Source organism: Lepisosteus oculatus, chromosome 2 (genome assembly GCF_040954835.1).
Source record: "Lepisosteus oculatus isolate fLepOcu1 chromosome 2, fLepOcu1.hap2, whole genome shotgun sequence".
Taxonomy (NCBI): Eukaryota; Metazoa; Chordata; class Actinopteri; order Semionotiformes; family Lepisosteidae; genus Lepisosteus; species Lepisosteus oculatus.
The window spans coordinates 55,768,026-55,781,928 of NC_090697.1; the positions used below are offsets into that span (position 1 = coordinate 55,768,026).

The window sequence follows — 13,903 nt, forward strand, 5'->3', positions numbered from 1 at the left end:
ATTAAGGATGTGCAAGATGTCTAAATATTGAATACAATTTTGTAGATTTGTATTATATTAATGCACAAGGCTTCAAAGACAGAATAAAAACGGATTACTAGACTCTCAAATCTCTATTCAATATTATAATCTTTATTAGTGGTACTCCACTATTCAAAGTACAGGAAAGTAGGCTGTCAGAGTTTTAAGATTAGTTCTTACTAGCTTATTTATAAGCTTTGCTATCTTCTACTGTAAAAATGCAAATATTCATGGTTAAAATAACTTTTATATATCATTGAGACACTGTGAGCTTATTTAAGTGTCACAAATTATGGGCACCTTGCAATAATTACTGACCTTTTTAAGCAACTCAAGTTAAGAATGGAGGATTTAAACATGGCATGCTCATGCTAAGAGCTAGACTGAAAAACTTACGTACCATGATAGGGTGCTGTACAGAAGTTGTGTAAGGCAGACGGGGCGGGGTCATAAAAGCTTGGAACCGGGAAGGCCGCTGTTTCTGAGCAAAGGCTGAGATCGGCATCGTCTCATGAGGTTCATTGCTCTGGGGAGAAGAAAAAGAATTAATAAAGATGGCGCACAACGCACTAACAGATGTGGAAAATAAAAAGCTTCTTCAAGTGTAAAGATGAAATCTGAACAGACTTCAAAACAATTAGGGATAAAATGACAATACTGTCAGGTTTTAAGTGTGCAAACATAAAATATAAAATCCTAACAGCTTCAATTTGGCAAACAGCTATGAAAATTCACAGATAACCACAAAAATGTAGCTAGACTTACGAGAACTTCAAAATCAGGAACAGTGTGTGTTCCTAATCCATTTCTGTCAAACGTAACTCTGTAGGTGGCTGCACTTGTGTCAACTGCATCTATCTGTCCTGTAAAAAGGCCATCATGTACACCCCTCAGTCGAGCTGAAAATTAAAACAGATCAGGAACAATCATTAAAATATTTTAAAAATCCATTATTGTAAGAATTATATAGACAGCCTAATCAAGTTCAAAAGATGATCATTAGAGGAAACAAGGGATTAAAAAAAAAGCCTAGAATTTCTTGGATAAAGAAACAGAGTATACTGTTGGCATTAATCCAAGCCTGGGGTGGCTGTGCACAATATCGTAGGCAAGTGTCCGCAAGATCCCTGATGTGTTATAATCACAGTAGTTATTGTGGTAGTTGGGCCATGTCATATCTCGTAATTTGAGTTCTCACATGCAAAAATTCAGAAAAATCTGGTGAAAATTTCATTCATGCCAGAATTACATCAAAAGTCCTGCCCCAGACTGACCTATCTGAGATCAATCAGCATTAATCCCTTCTACTTTACCATTACGGCACACGTTTAGAGAAGCATTTCAAACTAAACACACAGGTAATGTGTAATTGATTTAGCATACTAAAATCTAAAATATATAATGAACATTGTGGCAAATTAACACAAAGGTGGGAGGAGAGGTCTTGTTAATCTGTGTAATATATACACATACATACATAGTAATTCAAAACGAGGCAGACCCAGAAATTTCATCAGTTTAGATTCCCAAGAAAAGCTACTACTTTCTGCCCCGATTAATCAATTCACTAAAAAATACTGCGGTCCAGTTATCCTCTGAAGAACACTTGCCCTGTGTCTGTGGCAAGCATGAAGCCCAATCCTCGCAAAAGTATGTATTGAATGTCTACAACATATGACTTCACACTTGAGTGACTTGCTCCAACTGCCAACAATTCTTTCACTGATTCTGCACTAAGCAGCTGTACTGGAGTGGTGCCTAGCAGTTCTTCCATCTTCTGCTGTTGGCATAACTCCATGGAGATCATGGTGACTTCCACAGCAGTATTTATGACAACATTAACTGATAAGTCATCAATCTTGACAGGGATGTATCAGCCGGACCCATAGCTAGCTGTCCTTCCCATGATGAACTGATGAAATTCTTTACACTTCTTGTACAATCTTTCATGTGGCTGCTAGCGTTGCTGACCAGGCCAGTGGTATCTGTACTCTCCTTTACTCTCCAAGCCTGTTGTGAAAGGACTATGCGGCAGAATCAGCCTTTCTGTGCTGGAAAGCTGTCATGTTTCTCTCTCAGGTCCTGCAGATCTTAAGAGGAAAATGCATGAGTTCGTTACCCCCTTTTGATGGCAAAGTCCAACGTCAGCTGCAATCCCTACAATTTCCTGAGGATGGTCTACATCTGATCCATGGTCAAATACATCTTTGCTGGTGCCCCTTGGCACTCTGGTGGAATAGCATTCACAGCTACATCCATGTCCTTATCTGCCTAGAAAATGTGCCTTGCCTTCCCTCTGGCTTATGTTCCTGGCTGAGTGCTGTTGATTATGTTCATGTGACTTGACCAATTTCTTGTTCTCCAAGTTAAAAGTGTTTTTCATGACTTAGCCCCTTCAAGAAATATTTGGCAACTAATGGGCCCACAGCAGTACACTTGTTCTGTGTACCTGGGTGATGGTTTTTCTTTTGTTAGCGTTCAAAGGGGGTCTCTCCGTCTGAAGCACTCCTGCTGCTCCACTTACAACTAGCTTCTTGAGCAAACACACAGAGGACAGTCAGACATTTGTGTCACTCATGGAGATGATTCAGCAGGTGGTCAGCTTGACATCTGCATAGCATGAAGCTGTGGAACAGTGCATGTTGTACAGGCAGCAGCTGTGATTGTTGTCTATACCTACATGTGGTGGAGGTGGAGACTCGGCGAGGTCACAGCTAGCAGATGACCTCCAGCTCCAAAGCAAACTGTTGCTATGGCGTGATGGGTGCTGCTCTGGAACTCTTTTTATGAAGAACTGTTGACAACACTTATATTATATTTGCTGGGTTTGGTATTCCAACACAAATTATAAAAATGTGGGTGGCTGCTCAAGGTGTGTAGTCTTCTGTTTTATTATATATACACACATCACTGTTCTGTTAGAAACTAGAATTCAAGTGTCCACACACTGTCATCTGACTATGTTTGTCTCAGTCTGGGGCAGCAGTAAAAAAATCTTTTGCACAGAAATGTTAGCAGTCAATATTTTTTCTCTTGCTGCAGGAGCAACAGGGCACAACCGATACAAAGATAATTGTCCTTTAAAACATGTTCTCTTTCCCTTGTCAGATAAAGTCTGTTGTACTACAACTTCTTGACCTCCAAATGAACTTGGTAAAGGCTTCAAAGAGTCCGTATGTGTAGGCAGCCTTGTGATGAGGCAATAGGCCCTACTTCTTTCTGTTTTCTTGTCTTGATTTTCAGAATGGGCATTCAACAGGTTAATTCCCAATCAAAATTAAACATTCAAATTTGATATTCAAGCTGCCTGCCTTATTTTTGTATAAAACAAAGTCTCATTTCTTTTGATGCTTGTCATATTTTTTGAATGGAATCTAAACTAGGTGTTTAAAATTGTAGGCACTTTATCATATACATGACTCACTCAGTATATGACGATGCTTTTGCATTGGCAAATTTCTGCCGACACTTTGAGAAAGAAAAGTGTTATCTGGACAATGTAACAAAATCTTTCCATTCACTTCGAATGTAATGTAAGGAGGAAAAGAATTTAGCCAAGGCTAGCTAAACAACGAAACCTAAACACCACTCCCATGTGTAAGTTATCTATTATGTTACAGCAGCAGAAAACAAGGAATTTAACTACAACTACAAAAATCATACCAATAGCTTAGGAAAATCAATGAAACCAAAGTGCAAATTAAACTTCTGCCAAACAAACATTTTGTGCACTGAATTTTCTATCAGTATAATGCAATAAATGTTCACTCAAAATATGGTTGTAATTTCTTTACAAACAAAAGGATTACTATCAAGCTACTAACTGAAAATAGAAATACTTTTATCTTCACAGACCAGTGATAGTAGAAAAATAATAAAAACTGATTGTCTAGGGTTGACCCCCTTTAAAATAGTTACGGCAAAACAGATTACTGTTTGATAAATCCATTTGTAGTTTGCTCTGATTTCGCAGGACCATGAAAGGGCAGAGATTTCATATGAAAGTGTATACCTGTAACTTTTGTTCCAATAACTAAAGGCAGTGGTATTTCCTCTGGAAGATCTTTGCAGTGTGACACATCTGTAAACTTCCTTTGTTGCAGTAATCTAATTTTTTGCCTTTTCTGTTTGAGTGCTGATCGCTCTTCTGCAAAGAATGCTGCTGAACACCTATAGGAAAGAAGGCAATGCAGAGTTTATGTATTCACTAAAATTATTGAAATATCCCAAAATACAAGTAATTTAAAAATTTGAATTAAAAAACTTCTCAGCTCTTTTTATAGGTTAGAAATTGACTCTAAAGTTGCTTAGCAAATCCTCATATCTAGAAAATGTTAAAGTCCTATCTTTAAAAAGAACCTAACAGAAATCACCTGCAGCAGATTTCTGTGCTGCACCCACACGTGAATAGCTGAACTTAACCCATCTACAAATACCCATGCATATTTTCTCTAAATTGTCCTGCAGCTCTCCAGACTTAAAACCAGCAAGGACAGCTTCTCTATTAAAGCATTGAGAAAGTCAGTTCATGAGCTAATGTGATAAATATTCATTCCTTTATATGCTCTAAATGGAAGACCTGCAATTTAAATTGCTACATCAAAAATACAACACTTCCCTTGAAGAATCTGTAGAGGTGTTTCAGGGCAATTGAACTGGTGCTGGATTACTTGACCCTGGCCATTCCAAGCGCATATAAAAATGTTCTTCAGCTTTTTATAAGCGGAGCAAAAGTCAGACGTTCTAGTCTTGAGGCAACATGACACAGAGGGTTTATGGGACAGTACTGTGGTACTTTTTAAAGAACTTAATATTGAATTTCTTTTATCAATGATGCTGAAAACAGTATGATGGAATGATGATTTATGATCATTCCCTCAGGGAAATTTGTTTTACAGTAGAGTTCAACACAACAATACAATGTACCAACAAAGGATGCTGACAAATGATTAATGGAATTGTTTTTTTGCATTATTCAAAAGTGAAAACTGCAGAGGGGATAAGGAATTTCCTAAATATATTACTGTTAGACCTTGGGGCACACATTTGTCTCCCAGAAAGGAGCTTGTGTTACTTTGTGAAGCACCTGCTAAATAATGTTTGGATAGCTGTTAAATCAATATTACCTACAGTGAATTAATAGCAGTTAATTACACATTGAAAAGTACAAAAAAAGAAGCAGCATGTTTGTTTTACTTTTCTGAGTGGAACCAATTTCATCTTGTTCCTTTGTACAATGACAAAACTCCCCATTGAAACATACACATGAAGAGTCAGATAAACAACTGCACACGATGCTTTGATGAAAGTATGAATCCGATATTGACAGACCAATAAAATCCAATATTACTCCCAGTACATTCAGTGTATTTTAAAGTAGGTGTTCATTCATTTGTCAGCTTGCATGCTGGTTTATAGACAAAGAATACCTCACATACCAAACGTGTGAGAAAAAGCTTTGAAAATAGACCATGACCTGCATAGGATGGTGTTTGTGCTAATAATCCATCTGTACCTCTTAAAACAAGTACAAATGATGTTGTCCTTAAATCAGAATCAGTAAAATCTGAAAATCAATGTATTTATCAATTATTTTCTTTAGGGAGCATTATAATTTTACTTTTAAAATAGTGCATTCTCACACAATAAAATTTGACGCAATTTTAATTACATAAGAAACTATAGCTATACACAGGCACAGTAAGGATTTTCTAAAGCCAGTGTCATAAACCAAAAACAAAAAGGAATAAAATACTTTCTTCCAAAGTGGAAGAAATCACATGAGACTTTACTATTGTTAAGTTTATTGAGCATCATTCTTCATTTAGATAATACGTTCATTCTTTTGTATATATCAAGCAAATTTTATAAAATATATTTATTGTAAAAACATCTTACTACAACATACTTATTTCAGAGAGAAGATGCAGTGCTGCTTGAAAGTATGTGAATTTGGTATGATGGTGAGCTGACCTGGTCCATGGGCAGAAAAGCAGCCCAAATTCATGACGCTCCCTCCACCATGCTTGACAGTGGAGATAAGGTTATATTGGTAGCAGGTTTTCACCAGATATGGAGCTTTTTGTTCTGACCAAAAAAGATCAATTTTATACTCATCTGTGCAGAAAACTCTTCCAAAAAAATCTACAGGATCACTCAGGTGGTCTTTTGCAAATTTAAGACGAGCAGCAGTGTTCTTTTTTGAGTGTAACTATTTTCTCCTGGCTTCCCTCCTGTGGAAGCTGTTGCTATTCAGTTTGCATCGTATTGTTAAAGGTATGAAGGACATCCACATCTAGGTAAAGTGTGGTCAGTGTGGTCTTAATTCTTCTCCATTTTTAGACTATTTGACTTACAGTAGACTGATCATTTTGCTATGATTATATAACCCCCTCCAGACTGATGAACAACCCCCTTCCTGAGATCTCCGTAGATAGTGGCACAGCATATTACACTAATCTGTCAGGGTAATACCAAATTGACCTTTGGAGTAGTAGTAGAGGGCCTCCTAACCTTTGTCTTGGAGATTGGCTTTTTGATTGGATAACTTGGTTATCCAAATTATTTTAGCACCTGTTTATAGTTAACTCATTGACTATGCTAATGAACTTCAAAAGACTCACATTTGCACATGAACATTCTTATTTACCTATTTAGTTTTCTATTGCATGCATCAATTTCTCTCTAAACAATACATTTAATTTGCAGATATATAACCATTCTTTTATAACACTAAAGACTAGATTTGATTTAAGGATTTCATAGGAAAAATGTAACACTGAAAGAAATAGGGATTCACAAACTTTAAGCAGCAATATAGCATATTATGAGTATTATTCAACTGCACCAGTGTTCAATATCAAGGCTGCCTGGGGAAAAACTAGTAAACACTCATTCAAATAACATTTTCAATAATAAGTGTTGTGACAAATAACAGTAAAATTGATGTTCTGGCCTTAATCCTCCAGTAAACACGTTTATTACTGCATTTAATAAAAAGAATGAGCTTTTCTAAGCAGCACAACATTACGGAAAAAAAACATTGTAAGTACTGTACCTTCTAGGTTTTCCCATTAATCTTCTTATTGTAGCCCATTCTACTCGGGTTAATTTCCTAGTTTTAAGATTTGGAAATGATTCCTTCAAGCACACACAAAAATCGTTGTCCCCTTCAAATAAAGGCCTGTGAACCACAAAAATAATTTATATTTAAAGGCAAAGAGTTAAAAGAAAATTCCTGAAACATTTATACTCTTTAAATTTCAGAGCAGAAATGCTGCAGTTGTGAGAAAGTTTGTGTACCCCCTTTGGAATTATCTAGATTTCTCCATTAATGGCTCCTAAAATGTGTTCTGATCTTCATCTAAGTCATAATAATAAATAAAGACAGTCTTATTTAACAAACACACACAACATTTTACATTGTCCATTTTACACTGCAGGCCATTCAAGCAAGACATCCCAAAAACATACATGAACGGAAACAGTTTGTATAGAGGGATAGGCCAAAATACCTCCTAATGAAGGCACAGGTCTGATCAGCAGCTACAGAAAGCATCTGGTTGAGGTTATTGCCAATAAAGGAGGTTCCACAAGTTACTAAATATAAGGGTTCACATGCTTTTTCCCATCAATGACTTTGATTGTTTAAACCATATGTTCAATAAAGATATGGCAATGTAAAATGTAGTATATGTTGTTTGTTAAATTAGATTATTTATTATGATTTAGATGAAGATCAGATCACATTTTAGGAGCCATTCATGCAGAAATCAATATAATTCCTAAAGGTTCACAAACTTTTTCTCACAACTGCATATGCTGGCAAAATACTTTTTTTTTTGTTGTTCAGCCTTGTTATACCTTCTAGAATCCCAAATGTGCAAAGCATGTACATTAAGACTTGTTGAAAGCCATCTTATTCACCAGCTCTTCTCAGAGATGAATAAGGAATTACTTGTGTCAGTTTCCATATGTGGTTATTTACACAAAGTGTTACATGTACACATTTGACAGAAAAGCTAGAGGAATTGGGTCTCTCAAGATGGAGAAAAAAAATCACTAAGAAGGTTAGAGCACATAAGACATATACACAAATGAATTTTTGTCACAGAAATTTCACATATGACAGTGTGTATCAGATCGGATCTTAATCTAATCTTTCCACCAGTTTTTGGCCACAGTGACGTACCTGGGTTGGACATTTATTACATGCTATAAAAGTGTAGTACATTCATACAACATGGATCTTATCTGAACTACAATCCCCGGTATACAGTGGGAAATCACCTTCTGTCCTCTTTCACAGGCACCTTAATTGAGGAAAGTAATTTGGTAAAGTGACAGTTTAAAGCCAGGAATTTCAGAAGATACCTCTATTATGCTTTGTACCAGAAAAAAAGAAAGTGACATGCACTGGAGATGAAGTTTAGTGAGCGCTCAAAAGCAGGCAGGGTTTTTTCTCTCACTGTAAAGCACCACTTTGCACTGGATTTCTGTCTTTACATATGTTACCCAAGAACCCACCTATTTAAAAAAGGAGCCACTACTGTAAAATGATCCTGGCTAGCACACAGGTGTTAAATATTGAGGGCTGGTATATACTTTTGTACAACAGTTCTGGAATAAACATTTTATTATATATCCAAGTGGGTTTACAGATCTCTAAAAACTTTTGTTCTATGAACTGCTATAGTGTTAATATGGATGCACATCTGCAGTCTCTTCCTTCTAAAACTTTCTGAAGACTACCGTTTTTAATACAGTGTCTATCCCACTAGGTGTCACCAGACTATGCATTTCTTTACAAAGGTTCTTTATCTTTCTACAAGAGAAAACACATCTGGGATATTTCTTCTAAAACAACTAGTGAACTTCACCTCATGGTTCATCAAAATATTGATGTCTGCCTTCTTTGTTTTGGTGTTGTCATTGTGCTGGATAAATAGAAGATATTTTGTGAAAAAATAAATGAACCATGGAAACAAAAAATGAAATAGAGCCTTTTTTGTTTGATTTGAAAAACAAACCAGGTTGAATTAAAGTATAAACTGACATTCCACTAATGAGGATTTCAAATTTTGTAGTAAAGCTTGTTGAATGTAAAATCAGTGGGTGCTTACAAGGTACACAACAGATGGTTTATCTCAAAGTATCCTATGTGGATACCTACTCGAATGATGCTAGACCCTCAACTGTAACAGATCAAACACCTTGTGGCATTACAAACAAAAGGTTCATGACTTCAGAAACTATCATAATCAACATAAAAAAACAGTGGAACAGTCACTTCCCAAGTTTTAATTGGTCAGACAGAAGCAAGGCAAAATCAAGCTGCCACAACAAGTAAACTCACACCTGGCAACCCACTGAAGCTAAGCAGGTGCAAGCCTGGTCAGTACCAAGATGGGAGACCTCCTGGGAAAAACGAAGGTTGTTGCTGGAAGAGGTGTTAGTGGGGCCAGCAGGGGGCGCTCACCCTGTGGTCCATGTGGGTCCTAATGCCCCAGTATAGTGATGGGGACACTATACTGTTAACAGGCGCCGTCCTTCGGATGAGACGTAAAACCGAGGTCCTGACTCTCTGTGGTCATTAAAAATCCCAGGGCGCTTCTCGAAAAGAGTAGGGGTGTAACCCCGGTGTCCTGGCCAAATTTCCAATTGGCCCTTACCAATCATGGCCTCCTAATAATCCCCCTCTATGAATTGGCTACATTACTCTGCTCTCCTCCCCACTGATCGCTGATGTGTGGTGAGCGTTCCGGCGCACTATGGCTGCCGTCTCATCATCCAGGTGGTGGTGGTGGTGGTGGTGGGGGGGGGGAGTCCCCATTACCTGCAAAGCGCTTTGAGTGGAGTTTCCAGAAAAGTGCTATATAAGCAATTAATTAATTAAGACTGTTACATAATCTTAGCCCATAGCACATTTGTAAAGAGCAGAACATATTTGCCATAGAGAAACCAATAAATCCAGTCAACCACAAATCTCGGGAAAAATGAGCTAATCCTTACTCTCTGTCCTGTATATCACTTGGTAGTTCGAATTTATTCAGCTGAGGTGTACAACTAGATGGATGTCCAATCACTACATTAAGGTTTGCCATTTTCTCCAAAGACAAATTCCAGACTTCCTCCCTTGAAACGTTTTACCTTTTCAAGACCCATCTAAAACTTTTGTCAGAATGCTAGCCTGCAGTTCTAGAATCTGCTCGCCTTCAGCATAAGGGCATTATCATGATCTAATATTTCACTGAAGACTATAGCAAGATTATAGATATAGCTAGACTGTATTTTATATTGTGAAAATTATGTCTTTGTTGACAAATTTATTTATATTCCAAGTTTTCTAGTTTACTCATTTTTGGCTAAACATTTTCCCAGCTATTTACACAAAACAAAACTGCTCAATTTATTTCTACTGGATAATTATGACTTTTTTACTGTAAGGTAGTATTTTTCAACATTTTTATGACATTTATCTGGCTAATTTGAGTATTCAACACACTATCTGATAAGTTCAACACAATTATCCTTTGCACCATTTATATCACAAATCTGTAATTGTCAAACCATACATTAGTTAGCTACTTGTAAGAAGTTGTACTACTTGTACTACTAGTAAGTAGTAGTATTGCTTAGCATGATTACTCTCAGTGTACAGTTGAGGTCAGTTTTGTATAGGTTTTTGAAGTCTGTTTTTATTTAAGAAATAAGACAGCTGTGAAGACTTATTGTCTGTGAAGTGCAAATCATATCCATATTAGCTAGTTAACAGAAAACACTGAAGACTAGACAGGATTGCTGCACCATCATGAGAATGTTCTGCAACTAACATTCTAATCACATCCTGTATCTGTGACGGTGAGCTGCAGGAACCACATGACCATCGAGTTCACATGAGCGATCATGCATCTACATCAAAGGTTTATTTAATAGTTTATATATTATATACATATGAACCCAATCTAACTGAAATTGCAAATTGAAAATTAACTCTGCCTCCTTAGGTTGTTTCAACATGCCAGATTTCTGTTTGATTGACACCTAGCCAACTGCCGCCTCGAATGAAAATGAATCATGGCTCGCCGTTTTTTGAGTGGCTGATTTTGGAAACACGGCTATGTTATGTGCATTTGTTTTAACACCAATAAAGAAAAAAAAAAGGTGTGTAGTGACCTTCATTTGGTCAGCATTATTTTGATTTTGATTTCCAAAGAATTGCAGATTCAATCCTGTATCGTTGCTTATGGAATGCCCATCTTCACAATCCAGGCTCAAATTTGTTATGTCTGGATCTCATTCTCCAGCTCAGTCACTTGTGAATACTGAGTTTAATCATTAGACTTCTTTCAATTAATTGTTATCTTTCAGTCACAACACTACAAGCTCGGATGTTTCAACATACTGAACTCCAATTTTGTGTGTATAGTAACATGGTTATAAAAGTATTAACATCTAAATTCTTTAAATCAGTGGTTCTCAAACTGTGGTACGCATACCGGCAGTGGTACGTGGCGTGCAGCCAGGTGGTACGCCAAATGACCCTAGAACTGTGTTGTGTGCGCTGAAAAAATCGGGACGGGTTTTCATATTTTGTATTTTTATAGGTGTTGAATACGCAGCCTACGTACTACGATACAGTGCGCGCTAATACTTCAGTGGACACAAGAGATACTCTGTAATTCTATACCACTCTATAGGAATGTGTGCTACGGACACAAGTGACCAATTGTATTTAAAAAAGCTACTGCATCTCCAGCAAATAGGGAGAAAGGAGAATGTGCGTGATTTTGGAACAATGCCAACGTTGTAAACACAGGAATGCATAGAAATGCGTGCTGGTAATCTTGTGAGCACAGGAAAGCGTGAAAAATAACAGAAAAATGTTTAAGAACTCTTCTTAGTTAATTTGAGAAAAATACACCGAGCGTCTCTGTGTTTCTCTCCCATGCGCATGAAATAAATACTTAAAATAAAAACGGAAACGTGGAAAAATGGATGCTTGCGGATTGCTAAAGCAGGTAAGCCCCACACTATTATGTGTGGAGAAAAAGCTGCTGAACAGCTCGACCTGCTGCCCCCCGAAAGACACAGTCATTCATAGAATTATTGAAATTAAATATTATATCAAAAGTATGCTGACAGCGCGCGTTAAGATGAGCAGATGTTTTTCACTGCAATTAGATGAGTCTGTAGTCGATTTGGCCTATTTGCTCGTTTACGTTAGATACGAGTTTGAGGGTACGTCCTGTGAGGACTTTCTGTTCTGTAAGCCGCTACCAACAGGAACTACATGAGAGCACGTATTTCAGCTTCTGAATGAATTTATTGCAGAGAATGGCATCGACTGGATAAAATGTGTCAGAGTTTGTACAGACGGTGCTAGAGCAATGACAAGCCAACACAGCGGTGTAGTTGCACGAATTAGAGAGGCTGTTCAAGAAATTAATGGTTTCATTGCAACATCCACCACGAGACCTTTGCCGTCAAGAAAATGCCATAGGATTTAAAATCTGTTAGACTGTTGTGAATTGTATCAAGGCTCGAAAAATTAATTCACATCTGCTTTGTTCAACTAAACAGGCTCACCCCTCTCACTGAAATGGTGCTTTTTTATTTTTATGTGTTTTTTTCCTGTAAAACACTTTGAGAAGCCACATTTTAATATATCAAACAAAGTTTATTATAATAATATTTATTATATGTATGTGTGAGTGTGTGTGCACATGCGCTCATGTTGGTCATTGATAATTTCTGGGGTTCCTATGAGATGATGACTTGTAGGTGGTACTTTGATGCTTTGGTTGGATTAGGGGTGGTACTTGGTCCAAAAAGTTTGAGAACCACTGCTCTAAATGACCAGTGAGCATCCCAACTATTTTACCACAGAGTGGGCAGAAATAAAAATCTCAACACATATCAAAAGAGCATTCTGGATAATTCTTTACAATATCAAAAAACTCATCAATAGGTAACATTTACTCCTATGCAATGCAGGACAAAATGATTCTACATCACTCAGATGGGAGGGTGATTTTTCAAAGTGAAAGAACACGGACATGAAGAATGGTTAAAAAATAAATTGTATAAAAAGTGAAACTTCAGGCTGATATAAAAGGTTTTGTTTGATGTATGGAGGCATCATTCATAAATAGCTTATATTTAGAGAAACATGATATCAAGGTGCACAGAGGACAACATAACAGTGTAAAAACCTATTTACTGGACCCGGTTTGACTCCCAGATGTACTATGCAAACATTTCCTACTGTGATTATATCATGGATTATTCTGAATAGCACTGAACACACAAAATTATATAGGCACAAGGAAAAAAAAGGAAAATGTTTTTTTACAAATTTAATGTAAAATTAGTGGTGTGTTTAAAAAAATAAATGGCTCTTACCTGTCAATATTGGAATAAAACCATTCATAAATGCACCACTTGTGTGCTTTTGGAAGTTTGAGGAGGTTTCGCAGTCTCAACCCAATCTTTTGTGATGCTTTCTTATCTGGAGTTGCAACAGTTGTAAGTTTCTAAATTAAAAGAAATGTAAATATAGGGCATTTAGAAAATGTGCATACATTTTGCAGTGCCTGGAATTTTAAATTCAGACCTGGAATGTACCATTTATGCTACAGAGCAGATTAAAGAGATTAATTTCTACCGATATCTCTAAGTAATAATGGTCTTACTGTATTTTTGTATAGTTAATTATAAATCTTTAATAACTGCTATACAAAACAAAACAACTGGCTAATGTGACAGACAGATATAAATTACATATATATGATAAAGCTTCTGTACCTATAGCATATATGCCAAAACATTACTTTTCCATAAGTTATTTTACTTTTAACATTTAAACTGCCAGAACCTATTT

The 13,903-nt window shown here is 36.7% G+C and overlaps 1 protein-coding gene across 2 annotated transcripts in view; it reads right to left on the bottom strand.

Moving 5' to 3' along the window:
- lin9 (lin-9 DREAM MuvB core complex component) overlaps positions 1-13,903 on the bottom strand; it is a 31,160-nt gene that overhangs the window by 6,880 nt on the left and 10,377 nt on the right. For both annotated transcript variants that reach the window (XM_006625741.3, XM_015346675.2), the window contains 5 exons: positions 13,426-13,556; positions 7,079-7,204; positions 4,034-4,191; positions 787-920; positions 422-547 (listed from right to left, as the gene is read on the bottom strand). In XM_006625741.3, the coding sequence (XP_006625804.2) occupies positions 422-547; positions 787-920; positions 4,034-4,191; positions 7,079-7,204; positions 13,426-13,556 (675 nt within the window). The remainder of the gene's footprint in view (positions 1-421; positions 548-786; positions 921-4,033; positions 4,192-7,078; positions 7,205-13,425; positions 13,557-13,903) is intronic.